Source organism: Quercus lobata, chromosome 12 (genome assembly GCF_001633185.2).
Source record: "Quercus lobata isolate SW786 chromosome 12, ValleyOak3.0 Primary Assembly, whole genome shotgun sequence".
NCBI classification, from domain to species: Eukaryota; Viridiplantae; Streptophyta; class Magnoliopsida; order Fagales; family Fagaceae; genus Quercus; species Quercus lobata.
In genome coordinates this window covers 24,400,656-24,413,395 of record NC_044915.1, presented here as the reverse complement: position 1 = coordinate 24,413,395, position 12,740 = coordinate 24,400,656, and the positions used below count along the sequence as shown (strand labels likewise).

The 12,740-nt window shown below is 34.2% G+C and overlaps 2 protein-coding genes across 5 annotated transcripts; both read right to left on the bottom strand.

Moving 5' to 3' along the window:
* Positions 1–4,573: 4,573 nt before the first annotated feature.
* LOC115971709 (transcription termination factor MTERF15, mitochondrial-like) lies at positions 4,574–6,081 on the bottom strand. The gene has a single exon (XM_031091724.1). The coding sequence runs from the start codon at positions 5,821–5,823 to the stop codon at positions 4,615–4,617; it is 1,209 nt and encodes a 402-aa protein (XP_030947584.1). The 5' UTR covers positions 5,824–6,081; the 3' UTR covers positions 4,574–4,614.
* A 1,159-nt stretch (positions 6,082–7,240) lies between these two features.
* Positions 7,241–10,745, bottom strand: LOC115972132 (OVARIAN TUMOR DOMAIN-containing deubiquitinating enzyme 5). 4 transcript variants are annotated; one of them, XM_031092301.1, is made up of 3 exons: positions 10,600–10,745; positions 8,900–9,056; positions 7,241–8,288 (listed from the first exon to the last, which is right to left on the bottom strand). In XM_031092301.1, exons 2-3 carry the CDS (start codon positions 9,001–9,003, stop codon positions 7,406–7,408), a joined length of 987 nt encoding a protein of 328 aa, XP_030948161.1. In that variant the 5' UTR covers positions 9,004–9,056; positions 10,600–10,745; the 3' UTR covers positions 7,241–7,405. The 4 variants fall into 4 exon arrangements, with proteins under 4 accessions (XP_030948161.1, XP_030948159.1, XP_030948162.1 ...); XM_031092299.1 differs by having other exon boundaries at positions 8,900–9,013; XM_031092302.1 differs by lacking the exon at positions 10,600–10,745 and adding an exon at positions 10,121–10,341 and having other exon boundaries at positions 8,900–9,013.
* Positions 10,746–12,740: the final 1,995 nt, after the last annotated feature.

Genomic DNA, 12,740 nt, shown 5'->3' with positions numbered 1-12,740 from the left:
TATGAGATATCCAATAGCACTACTTCAAAAGGTTGCAAGCAACAATAAAAATAGAAAATAATAGAGCCATTTATAACAAGGAGTTTCCTATTTAAGTTTTTGCTCCCTATTTTTGGGGGTATTGGACACAAGTAGAAAAATATAAACGTGAATCAGGCCTTTTATTTGAAATTAAGAATCCATGTCACAGATCAATAACTGAGATTGTTGTCTTGGAAATCACTTATCCAAGTGAATACAGTGCAATATAATGCAAATGCTTTATCCAATAAGTATTAAATGTTAAGCTAGCAACTGAATAAAAGGTTAAGAACTAAATTTAAGTTGGTAGTCACAAAGCGCTACAAACGTTTAGCCCCACATACCTTCTCAGATTCGTGTCCTACCTCTAGAACATCTGTCTTAACCCAATACACATTCCACAATTGAGGAACGTCATCCTGAAACTTGATCACAAAATTCTCCAGAAAGTCCGTACACCTAAATCATTCTTCAGCAAACACTTGGCAAGCAAACTTTGAATAACTAAACATCTAGGGATAATCCTCTTCTCCAAATTGAATAAAATTATTATAGGATTCCTAGCAATAACTGCAGATGGACAACCCATTTTATTCACTAGGAAGTCCACTGCTTCTGTGATCTTTTCTTCCGATAAAAGCATACAATGTGGCCGCCTTTTAAAAGCCAAGAGAGCAACATCCTTGGACCAACCCCACCTCTAATAAAGCTCCAATTTTGATTCCAGCATTGGTTGTCTCATAATTGAAACTACTTGGATTGCCTCAACAAGCACTCTTTTCAAGGATCAAATCCCATTTCCTTAGCATTGTGTACAGCCTCAACAAATCTAGTATGCTTATTCAATGCTACACGTGGACAATTCGTTACAAAATAAGAGATAGCAGACTGAGGCACTCCAAATTGCCTCAAAAGTGAAACGTTTGGAACCATATTATTTGCGGCATCAACAATTTTTGAGCACTTGAAAGTTTTAAGGACTTTATCGTTGGCAAGTAGTACATATCAGCGAATAAGATGTTTCTCTAAGCTCCTACTCAACAGTACTGGGTTCAAAGAGATGATCCTAGGGAGCTCAGAGCCTGAAGTCCCCTTAGAACAGAAAAATTCAATTTTTGGCAAAAGGGTCTTCTCAACATCCCATAAAAGTAACTGTGGGCAGGACCTGACAAATTTGGAGATCTGGGTATTGGTGAAACCATTCTCTCTAAGAAGATTAAGCACTGAGTCTGGTTTCTCTGTGTTTTCAAAGTGTAATGAGTCTGGGCCAACCCACAAGAGTTTATGAGGTAAGACACTCTAAAAGAATGTCTATCTTCTTGACCTTCTTGTTGTTGACTAGAATTATCAGGTGATTTCAATGATGCGAATGATTTGAAAATAAAGTAAGCATTAATTTTGGTGAAGAAAACCCAGTTGGGTTGTCCCATGTTTGAGTAATATGAATCGTGTTGAATGGAGAAAACCAAACATAACTGAATTAAATAGACTTGCTGTCACCGACTTTGCCTGATACAGCAAACCTTCATGGAATGATGGCCTCTGAGCTACTCTTCATGTGCTTCTGAGTTTCACAAGTGCTTGAGCTTCACAAAGAGAACAAAGTTCAAACAAACATTCACAAAATTCAACTCAATGGTATGTCTCATCCTGGGAGTAAGAATGCGATGTTTCTCTTTTTGCTAAAATCACAGGAACTGGGTTCACTTTGATAATTTGATAAATCACAAACATCTACTGAAAGTGTGATTAACATGAGCAGAAACTTTTTCTTGCAGATTCACCAAAGTTTTTGAGGATCTTAAGTCAAGTCAAGCACATCTATGTAGCAAAGAAAAACATCAAAGAATATTATGCAGATAGGTACCAGGATGGAGCACACTACTGCTTGTAGAGGGGGTTTAGAACAGAAACAGGAAATGGTGAGGAATTGCAATAGTGGCAAATTCAAGAGAAGGAAAAAGGTTTTTTGCTAGATGCTTTAGTGTGCTGACATAGGGTAAGCTTGAGGTGAGATGTCTAGCAATCAGAGAAGCACTCTTAAAAGCAACCCACCTAAACATGAACTCACTCATCATCCTAATTCGGATCAAGGAAATTGAAGAAATGATCAGAAGCAACAGAAGCAGCAAGTGGAGAGCAGAGTCCATAGTTGCAGAAATACAAAGCATTTTGTGGACTTTCTGTGACTACATGCACGCTCTAGGCGGCCTCCACTGGATGCCTTTTGTTGAATTTATTGACTCTCTCTTTGTGATTGTATTCTTTGAAAGGGGATAGTACACATATTACTATGTGTCTTTCTCTTTTCCTTTTCTAATAATTTTTTTTACTTATTAAAAAAAAAAAAAAAAAAAAAAAAAGGAAAGATAAATACCATCTTTGCTGTGCATCAAGCTGCACTGCAAGAATGTCAATGTTTAGCTAATATTGGCTTTAAAATTTTCATGACCATTTTCTGAATATGTAATGACTGTAGTACTGGCTAGAACTCTCTCTGTTCCATTATCTTGTCCTTTTGTTGTATAAAAAAAGAGGGATCATTTTTCTGTTTTTCATGCATGTATTCTCATATTGATTTCAAATTTTCTATAAAAACAAACAAAGATAACCATCCTTGGACTTAAACAGATGTGTTAAAATGGTGTTAGACACAGCAAACCAGCACACATGCACACGCACACATATGTATGTGGATAGCAAAGCAGGGATCTTTGAGTTGAACCAGGATCCACATTATGAGACAGTAACAGCAAAGATAAATCTTAATTTCTCTCTCACATTTGAAGGACATGATGTTCCCTAAACATTGGGTTGTGTAGATTTTCAATTAAATTATATGGATGAGAGTTCATCAGAACAAAAAATCATACGCAAACAATAGATGTGAAACATCCCAAATTCCTAGCTGAGTTAACTCAATCCAAATGAGTTCCTGCTAGGAACCAAATCCTCCCTTCAATATTTTATTGTAGCTTTAACAAAAATGCTAGGTTCACTCAGTAAAACACTATTCTTAGCCACAACCAAACTAGGTTCTTTTCAAACAAGCTTTACATCACCTATGATAATCATTGGGCACTTATTATTATAATACCAGAGAGAGCAGATAATGCAAATTCTGTCCCCAGAAGCTGCAATCTCTGCAGCCAGAAGGTACATTTAAATCCCAGAAAGCCTAGATGGTCATTAGATTTCTCAGGGACCTAAAGTTCACCAAAAGCCAACTTTGCAGATCATTTAGGATAATCTCCATGGTCCTTCCTGTCTATTAAAAAAAAAAAAAAAAACTTTTTGCCCAAACTTGAGTTTTCTCAGTCAATCAGGCTTTGGGGCTTAGAATATGCTAGGATTATACATCATGTGCAACTCTATTGGGAAGCAGCCTTGGGAATCATCTCACTTAGAGTATGATCATTGCTGTATCTTTGTGGACTCTTGAGCTACAGAGTACACAAACATACTCAAACAAACAAATAATGTATGAAAATTAAATATTGTACATGGAAGATCAACAATTTAAGTCGAAAATCATGATGCATCCACTAAATGGGATCATCCAACCAGATGGAAACAAAGAAGAGGCCAGTATAGGAGAGATGAGTATTTGATCAAATCAGAAAACTTAAGTGCTAATATCCACAGAAAGAAAACCAATAAAAGTTGAAGCCACAAACTCAGCAAGTTTAAGAATGCATAGAAAGGCAGTAAATTACTATCATCAAATTTATATTAGTTACTCTGAAGTCGAGTTTAACTTAATACATAAAGATAAAGGAGAAACATGATTTATAAACCAGAGTTCACAAGGTTTATGATGCAAGCACTAAAATCATTTAAGATTTTATTTTATTTTTTTAATTTAGTTTTTAATGTTAAGGGTTTTAAGGGATTTAATTAGGTATTTTCCATACTGGTGTAATCCCTGAACCCTATTTAACTAATGCTATTGTAATGGTGAAGACATTAGAATTTGAATAAGAAATTGATGAGTTGCGAATATGTCCTTATCTTTGTTTGGTGGTGATGCCAAACACCCTGAGGTGGTGATGCCTAGGGTTTTTAGGTAGATTCTAGGTGGTGAAGCCTAGGGTTTGTTCTGTTCTCTGTCTCTTTTCTTGTTTATCTCTATTTTCCTGCACTTTCCTACATCAGTTCAAGAATGCAACAATTTCTTTATCTATTCTGAGGATGACTTATTTAGAGAAATCAAAAGGGTTTAAGGAGTCCCATTTATTTTAAATGGCATATGGCAGGTTGATTAGAAGGTCAATTTGCAGGAAGTATAGTGTCTTGAGACCTGTGTCTGAAACATATAGACATATCCCATTTATAACAAGGAGACTCCTATTAAAAGTTTTTCTTTTCTTCCTTTTCGCTCCCTAATTTTTAGGGTGTTGAAAACAACTACACAAATAGTAAACTATGTTTGAAATTAAGAATCCATGTTTCATACCAACAACTGAGATTGTTATCTTGGAGAACATGTATCTAGTACGAGATTATGCAAATGCTTTATCCAATAAGTATAAAATGTTAAAATAGCTACTGAATAACAAGACAGAATTAAAATTTAACTTTGAAGTCGAAATGTTACAATTGTTCAGCCCTACATACCTTCTCAGATTGGCTTCCTACCTCAAGATCCTTCTTACCCTGATACACATTCAACAATTGAGGAACATCGTCCTGAAACTTGATCACAAACCTCTCCAGAAAACTCCTCTCACTGGGTATTATGAATCTTGCTGGACCCAAATCTTTCTTCACCAAACCCTTGGCTAGTAAAATTTGAATAACTGAACATCTAGGGATAATCCTCTTCTCCAAACTTAAAAATAGAATCGTAGGATTTTTAGCAATATGTGCTGATGGCCAACCCATTTTGTTCACAAGGAAGTCCATTGCTTTTGTGATCTTCTCTTCTGATAAAGCCATACAACTTGGGTTCCTTTTAAAGGCCAAGAGAGCGACGTCCTTGGACCAACCCCATCTTTTATAAAGCTCCAATTTTGATTCCAGCTTTTCTTTACTCATCTTTAAAACCACTTGGACTGCTAGAACAAACACAGTTTTCAAGGGATCAAATCCCATTTCCTTAACCTCGAGTACAGCCTCAACAAACTTAGAATGATTTGAGAACGCTATACGGGGAAAACTAGTTAAAAACAAAGAGATTACAGATTGAGGCACTCCGTGTTGTCTCAAAAGTTCAATGTTTGGGATCATATTATTTGCAACATCAGCCCCTCGGGATCCCTTGAAAGTTGTAAGGACTTTCTCGTCGACAAGTAGTACACTCTTGAGGAAATCATAGCAGGGGATTAGATGATTGTTTAAGCTACTTACTAACAGTGATGGGTTTGAAGATATGATGGTAGTGAGGTCAGAGCTTGAAATCCCTTTAGAACGGAAAAACTCAATTTTGGGCAAAAGGGTCTTCTCAGGATAAGATAAAAGCACCTTTGGTCGCATCCTGACAAGTTTGGAGATCTGGGTATTGGTGAATCCATTCTCTTTGAGAAGATTAAGCACTGAGTCTGGTCTCTCTGGGTTTTCAAAGTGTACCCATTTGGATGCTAAAAGAGCAGATTTTGATGATAACCCGCAAGAGTTTATGAGGTAAGACACTGTAAAAGAATGTTCTTCTTCTTGACCTTGTTGTTGTCGGTGACTAGAATCAGATAATGTTATTGATGCGAACGATTTAACAATAAAGAAAGCATTTTGGTGAAGAAAACCCAGTTGGGTCTTTCTACGTTTGAGTAATAGTAGACGTGTTGAACAAAGAAAACTAAACATAATGGAATAGACTCACTGAGTTTGCCCGTTAGTTGTCTGATTAATCCTTCAGGGAATGGTGTCCTCTGAGCTATCCTCGTATTCCAGAAGAACTTGAGCTTCACAGTTTGAGAGCTAAACCAAACATTCACAGAATCCAACTAAAAAATAAAGCTTCTCAAAATTAAAGAGAGAGAGAGAGACAGAGATTGCGCTATTTCCCCCCATTTGTTTTCGCAGGTACTGTTGGACTTTTGAGTTTGAAACTCACGCTTTGTAATTGTAACACATATCTGTAATGCTTTGGGGTGTTTGGTAGGTTAGTTTAAACATTCTTTTAGCATTTTAAATAATATTATATATTTTTTTATACATTTTTTCATCTACACATATGTCAAAAATACTCAAACAATATTACTCAAACTCCTTTATCAAAATTTAAAAGTGATTTGCTCTTATTTGCCAAATTTTTTCTTGCAATGACAAGCATCATGTGTGTATATATATAAAGATTTTTAGTTGAGTGTTATCCATCACTAAAGGTGGTGGTCTAGTGATCAAAGGACCTACTCTGACATGGTTTGGGGAGTGAAGGTCTAGGATTGAATTCCAAGATAGAGGCCCTAATGGAAAAACTTCACATCTCCAACTCTTTGTCAACTAGTGATCTTATGGGGCTGGATGGAAAACAGATCCTTGCTTGAAAGCTCGATAACAAGTAAGATGTTATTAACTCTAGTCGCCCTTTCCTACTTTATTTTTTGTTTTTTCAGTAGGGTTGTTGTTTGCACTTGGAATAAAATGTAAGTTTTAGTTCCATGGTCAAGGTCTCATGTAGTGTTAAAGAGTGTTTCCAAGACTCTTTCTGAATGTAACCTTATTTTGTATGTCACTTTCTGAATGTAGCGGATCTCATGCTGGTTGTAGTGTATGCACCATGTAGAAGTTTTATAAGAGCCTGATTGAGGATTGATTAGATTGTAATTTATTATTTTTGGTTCTGAAGTTCCTATCTCTCTTTTTAGGCTAGGAACTCTTGACACTCGTAAACTAAGAATTTACATGCTTAAGCAACCTTGGGCTTAAACAGTACATGTTAAAGTAATGTTAGAGACAGCAATACAGGAAGTAGCCAAGGAACCAAAAAAAGAGACAGCAAAGTTGATATCTTTGAGTATGACCAGGATTCATAATGTCACATAATCACATTCAACAAAGTAAACAACTAAGCTTCATATGCATTTGAGACGAATAGAAAGGTAATTCTGCCGTCTGCAATAACCAATAACACAACGGAGGATTTTTTATTTTCTATCTTCAATTTGCCTAATTCCATGAACAGGGGTAATTCAATCCTAAGGAGTAACATACTTGCTAGTTAATTAAATAAAACTTCCTCTTCCTACCAAGAAAAAAAAAAAAAAAAAAAAAAAAAACCTTGAGTAACAATAAATTCCAACAATATAAGTTCCATTAATTTTTCTGTAGTTTCACTTAAAAGCAGCAATCCCATGAATGCGAGGTCTTTGTGATCACATTGTCCTACAATTCAGTACCACTAATATTTCATCTAATTTTATATTCATAATTTGAAGGAAACCTATTAGACGACATTGGGCACCACAGAATTATAGTGCTCACCGAGCCCAAATGCATGCTTATGGTATGATAGCATGATACTTGAATTCGATGAACCATTCCCATCATCGGATTTGTACTCCTTCCCCATCTCTACATCAGGGAAGGACCCCGATAATATCATGATATGTTTTCTAAGGCAGTGAGTTAAAGCACCGAGCTCTAGTTGGCCTCCCCATGCCGCAGTTGACTCCACTTCTTTGCAGTAATTCTCAAATCTCTCTGTAACTGAATTATCAGAAGCACCCTCTGACACATTCTCTGACAGGAAAAATGGGATGAAATTGGATGCATGTTTCCTCATATAAGCAGCCACCATTTCTCGAAGCTCTTGGTATGTATAAGGAGATGAACCACCAGAGAGGAGGGCTAACTGGTCCTCAACAGCTCGGTAGAGGCAGTGCCCATCTGGCTTTATTTCAGTAACAGTCAAACCAAGGGGTTCAAGCTTTCTTTCCAGTTTCTCATTTTCAACCATTCGATCACTTATAATATTGCTCTGCTCTTCTTGGATTCTTTGCTCTCTTGCTGCTTCTTCCTGAGCTCTTTTTTCTCGCCTCTTTGCACTCTTACTGGGCTTTGAATCCTTTGATTGGTCAGGTTGACTGGTAACAGAAACCCCAGCTATTGCTTTCACCAAAGTGTCAATAGTGCCTTTTCCATTTCTACTACTGCCACTATAGCCTAATGAGGCAAGTTCTTTGGTATGGTTTTCTTTAAGCTTAGCAGAAAGTTGAGAAACCTCTTCCTCCACCTGCTTCTTCTTAGCTTTCTGTTCAGCCTTGCTACCTTTGGCTGCTGCCTTTTTCAGCCCAATTTCCTTGTTCTGCAGCTGTGATATCTCTTTCCTGCACACAAATAATAGTCATTTGTGCAATAACATGAGAATTTGAAAAGGCCGAAACACAAAATACAACAATTCTGAGGGACAAGGCTCAATCACACAAAACGAATAATAAATAAGAATAAGAACATTCCTTTCAACCACTGATTTGCAGAGCAGGGAACAGTTGAGGCATGCTATGCTCAAATCCACCACCATTCAAATTTTTTTTACTTTATATCAGGAGTGTGTTTCATATTATAAGGCTTAGTAGCACTGCTTGTTTTCATGAAGGCCCTCTTCTACTTTTTACTTTAGCAACAGGGATGAGTAAATTAAGCTCATAAGTGTCAAGTTCACTTAGCAAAATTCATTTTTGGATTAGAATCCAACAGTGCTAATCCAAATTAATTATTTCTTCTCCACAATCTTTTAGAAAGGGAAACAAGACATTGGTAACACTGCCTCTTTCAACAAGGCTATGTCTTCTTATTAAACTACCACTTGTATGCTGGAAAACTAGGAATAAACCGGAAGCAGCCAGAAACCATCATTGTTGCAGAATAGTTAAAATCAAGAAATAAACAAAATGAAAAGCAGTGAAGTGATAGTTTAGATTTGTGATAAATAAATGACCTGTGTCTAGCAAGCATTTCATCATGAGTTTCCTCTTTCTTTTGTGATGCATTATCTGAAATTGCTTCAGATGTTTTATCCTCTATTTCTTGAGTGTCCTCCATTTAAGCAACCCTGTAATCAAGGTAGACAATAATGCAGAGCACAGGGTGGAAACCTTCCAATGCAAATAACTAGCATTTTAGATCTTTTGAACTACAATAAACACCATCTGGGGAGAGGGGAAAAGGCAGAGAGAGGGAGGAGTACAAAAAGATGATAAAAAACAGGCATCTCTTTAAATTAAAAACTGAGGAAATCTAAGTTCGATGAACAACTTTAAAAGATTACAGAAGCCATCTTCAATTTTAGCATGCTAGTATGTACACAGTTATTTAAGCTCTAACATGTATCAAATACATACAATATAGTTTCTAAGAGTCAGCAAAATTTTTCTACCTACATGAACTGTCTAAATATATGGTGCAACTTATGACTTGTTGACATACAAATTAAACTAATTCCTGGTATAACCAGTGTCAGACTGTCACAAATTAAAATCATTTGGTTCATGCAAATATTGTGCCACTTATACCTATACAATTGAAACATTGTTGCAAATATGTGGTGATATAAAGAAGGTTAAATATGGTGGCATGGAAAGCAACATTGTGAGTAACAACCTCCGATGGCTACATTAAGAATGTCTACCGTTCTTTTTTTGATAAATTAAGATCCTCTAGAGTTCTTAAGTAAACTCCACCATGAAATCCTAAAATCCTATCTATCCACTTTGAAATGAGTGGATTGGATTTTAAAATGTCATCAATAATCTACATAGATACCAAATAGTCATAGTCAAACTTTCACTTAAGGTATCAACATTAACATCAACAACAATGCATCATACAACAAATTCACGTACATACTGAACAGTTAAAACATAAACCAAAATCAATTTAAAATTCAAATACAATCTTTTGCTAGAACCCATTCTAAAAATCACAACACAAAGAGATATTAAAAAAAAAAAACTGAGTCATAATTTTCTCACAAAAATGGAATCAGATAATAACCCACAAAGCAAAACAGTCTTAAACATACATACAAGATACTATACTAGGTACTAGACAGTTTTTAAATTTACATTCTTTGAATAACAAGAAAAACACAAAAAAAAAAAAAAAACTAAAGTTTGAAACTTTATGAAAATTTAGAAAATGTTTTAATAAGATTTCTTACCAAGCAATCAAAGGGTTTGAAGAAGAAGAGCCTCAAATATCGATAATGAGAGAGAGACAACATAGAATAATATTTAAGGTTAGGGTTTACCGTTTACGCGTGAAACAACCTAGAATTCTCTGAACGCATATGCTGAGTTTAAGTAGTGTTCTTTAAATATCCTTTTAAAATTCAGACATCCGGTTCACTTATTTCACAGACCAAACGGCGTTAAAAGTTAAAACCCTTTTTTTTTTTTTTTTTTTTGTTAAAACTTAGAGGCATAAATACAGACACGACACTGTAACCCGACATGATACGGCAGATAGGGGACTATTACAACACGGATATGCTATCCAAATAGAATGTTCTCATTAAAACCCATTTAGAAATGCTGGAGAAAACCCTAAACCCATCTTCTCCTACTTCTGCATTTCAAAAGCAGAAAAGCTCATTGTTATTCTAAAGATTAATCTATCTGGTGAGTGTGAGATATTTACCTTTTGGTTGGTTGGTTGTATAAAATCAATCAGATCAACAGATTTCAGATGAATGATTCATTCAGGGCTCAAGAGAATGAGAGATTGAGATATGGTTCCACCCCAGATCAGAGAGATATGGGGCTTGCCTTTTTTTCTCCGGGTTTTAACGGGGGTAACCAAAAAAGGAAAAAGGTACATATGGTTTTAACGCCGTTTGCTCTTTGAAATAATTAAGGGTCAAATTAACAAATATTTTAAGATATTTACTACTAATAAATTATTTTAATTTTTTTTAATATTATGGAAAACATAAAAAGCTATATATATATAAACTAGTTTTTTTAGCTATAATTTTTTAAAAATATAATTTATTAATCAATCCTCATAAGAAATCTGTTAAATTTTCATATAGATATTTAAAAAGGTAAATAATTATATCTAAGTTTTACCTATTTTATTTTATACTAGTTAATGGGTCATGCGTTACACGGTTTTATTATAAATGTATATGATATAATAACAAAATGAATAAATTGTATTGAAGTAACAACCATAAAAAATAAAATGATAACACCTCAATGAAAAATACCAATTGTGCTATAATGAGACTTGTAGTTACATGTATCAAATTTTTTACATTAGAATATATTTTTAGTGTATCCTTATTCTTGATTGTCATTATTCTTTATTAAAATCTTTAGTTCTTCAAGGCTTGTTACTCAAGACAAAGCAATGTACAATTGGTCATGGCTAAACATTGGACTTTGCAAGTAGAGGGCAATGTTGTTTAGAATTTGTCCTTGACTTTTTTTTGGTCACAACATAACAAATCTTTAAAGGAAACTGTCTTTTTTTTAGGATAAATGGTCTCTTGCACAAATATTCAATTCTTGAATAGTGATTTTTTGCCTTTTGGAGATTGAATTTGTAGCTCTTTGTCGTCATTCATAATGGATGTTCGTTTTAATCTTGCACCTATTGTTATTTCAAAGTTGTTCAACTATTTTAAGAAAGGAAAAAACTTAGATACAGTAATTTATGTGCTATTCCTTAGGTTCCCTTCTTAAGATTTAGCCATTTGGCTATTTAATTAAAAAATACACTTCCATCCTATGAGAAAAAAAATCTATATGGCAGAATCTTAAAAAGGAAACTAAAGGAACAGCATTTAAATACTGTACCTAAATCTTGCTCTTTAAGAAAAATGAAAAGTTTATGCCAAAAAACTATTCATTATTGGACTCAAAACACTTGAAAACAAATTTATTAATGAAATAAATGTACATAATTCAAGCAGATGAGTTTGCAATTTGCTACCAATTTATTATGTAAAATAAATGTATGACCATATTGGTACCTTCAAATGTTCATTGCTTATATGGTCTATTGCAAGAATAGTTGATTCTTGAATTTTGATTCTTTGTCTTTTCTTGGCTGATTCTACAGATATTGATTGTCGTAAATTCATAATCGATCTTCGTTTTAATCTTGCAACTCTTGTTATTTTAGCATTGTGCAACTATAAAACCCAAAACTAAAAAATAAAGGCAAACTGCTATAGTATAGACAACCAAACTAATCATATGCATATTTGAAAGACAAATCAAGTGCATGTAAAGTGTAAAAAATCCTGTAATTCAAAGTGAGACCAATAAATCAAGAAATAAGCTTTTATGATTTCAAGAAATTAATATAGTAGCAATTCAAGTTGAATATAAAATAACCTCACAGATTTAGTAAATAAATACATTTATGCATACCTGAGTGATTCTATAGAGCATTAAAAGACTCAAAATGCCAATGAGATGGATTTTATGAATGGTTGAGAAAAATTGGTGGCACTCCATTTGTTGTTCTTCTCTAGTTTAAAAAAAATTATAATTATACACATATGGATTCAAATTATATTCTCTCTTTTATTATTGAAAAAGTTTAGCTATAAAATTAGTTGTAGTCTAAAATTACAATCTTACTCAATATTTTTTTATTGGAGGTAAATTTTGATAAATCCACCATTAGATTACATCATCTTCTTCTTATATCCTCCATACTTGCAAAAAATTTAGGAAATTAAATATTAATAGCTATATCATTAATAAATTGTTTAAATGACAAGTTTTGGTAGTTTAAAATTATGCATAAAATATAAGCTTATAAAT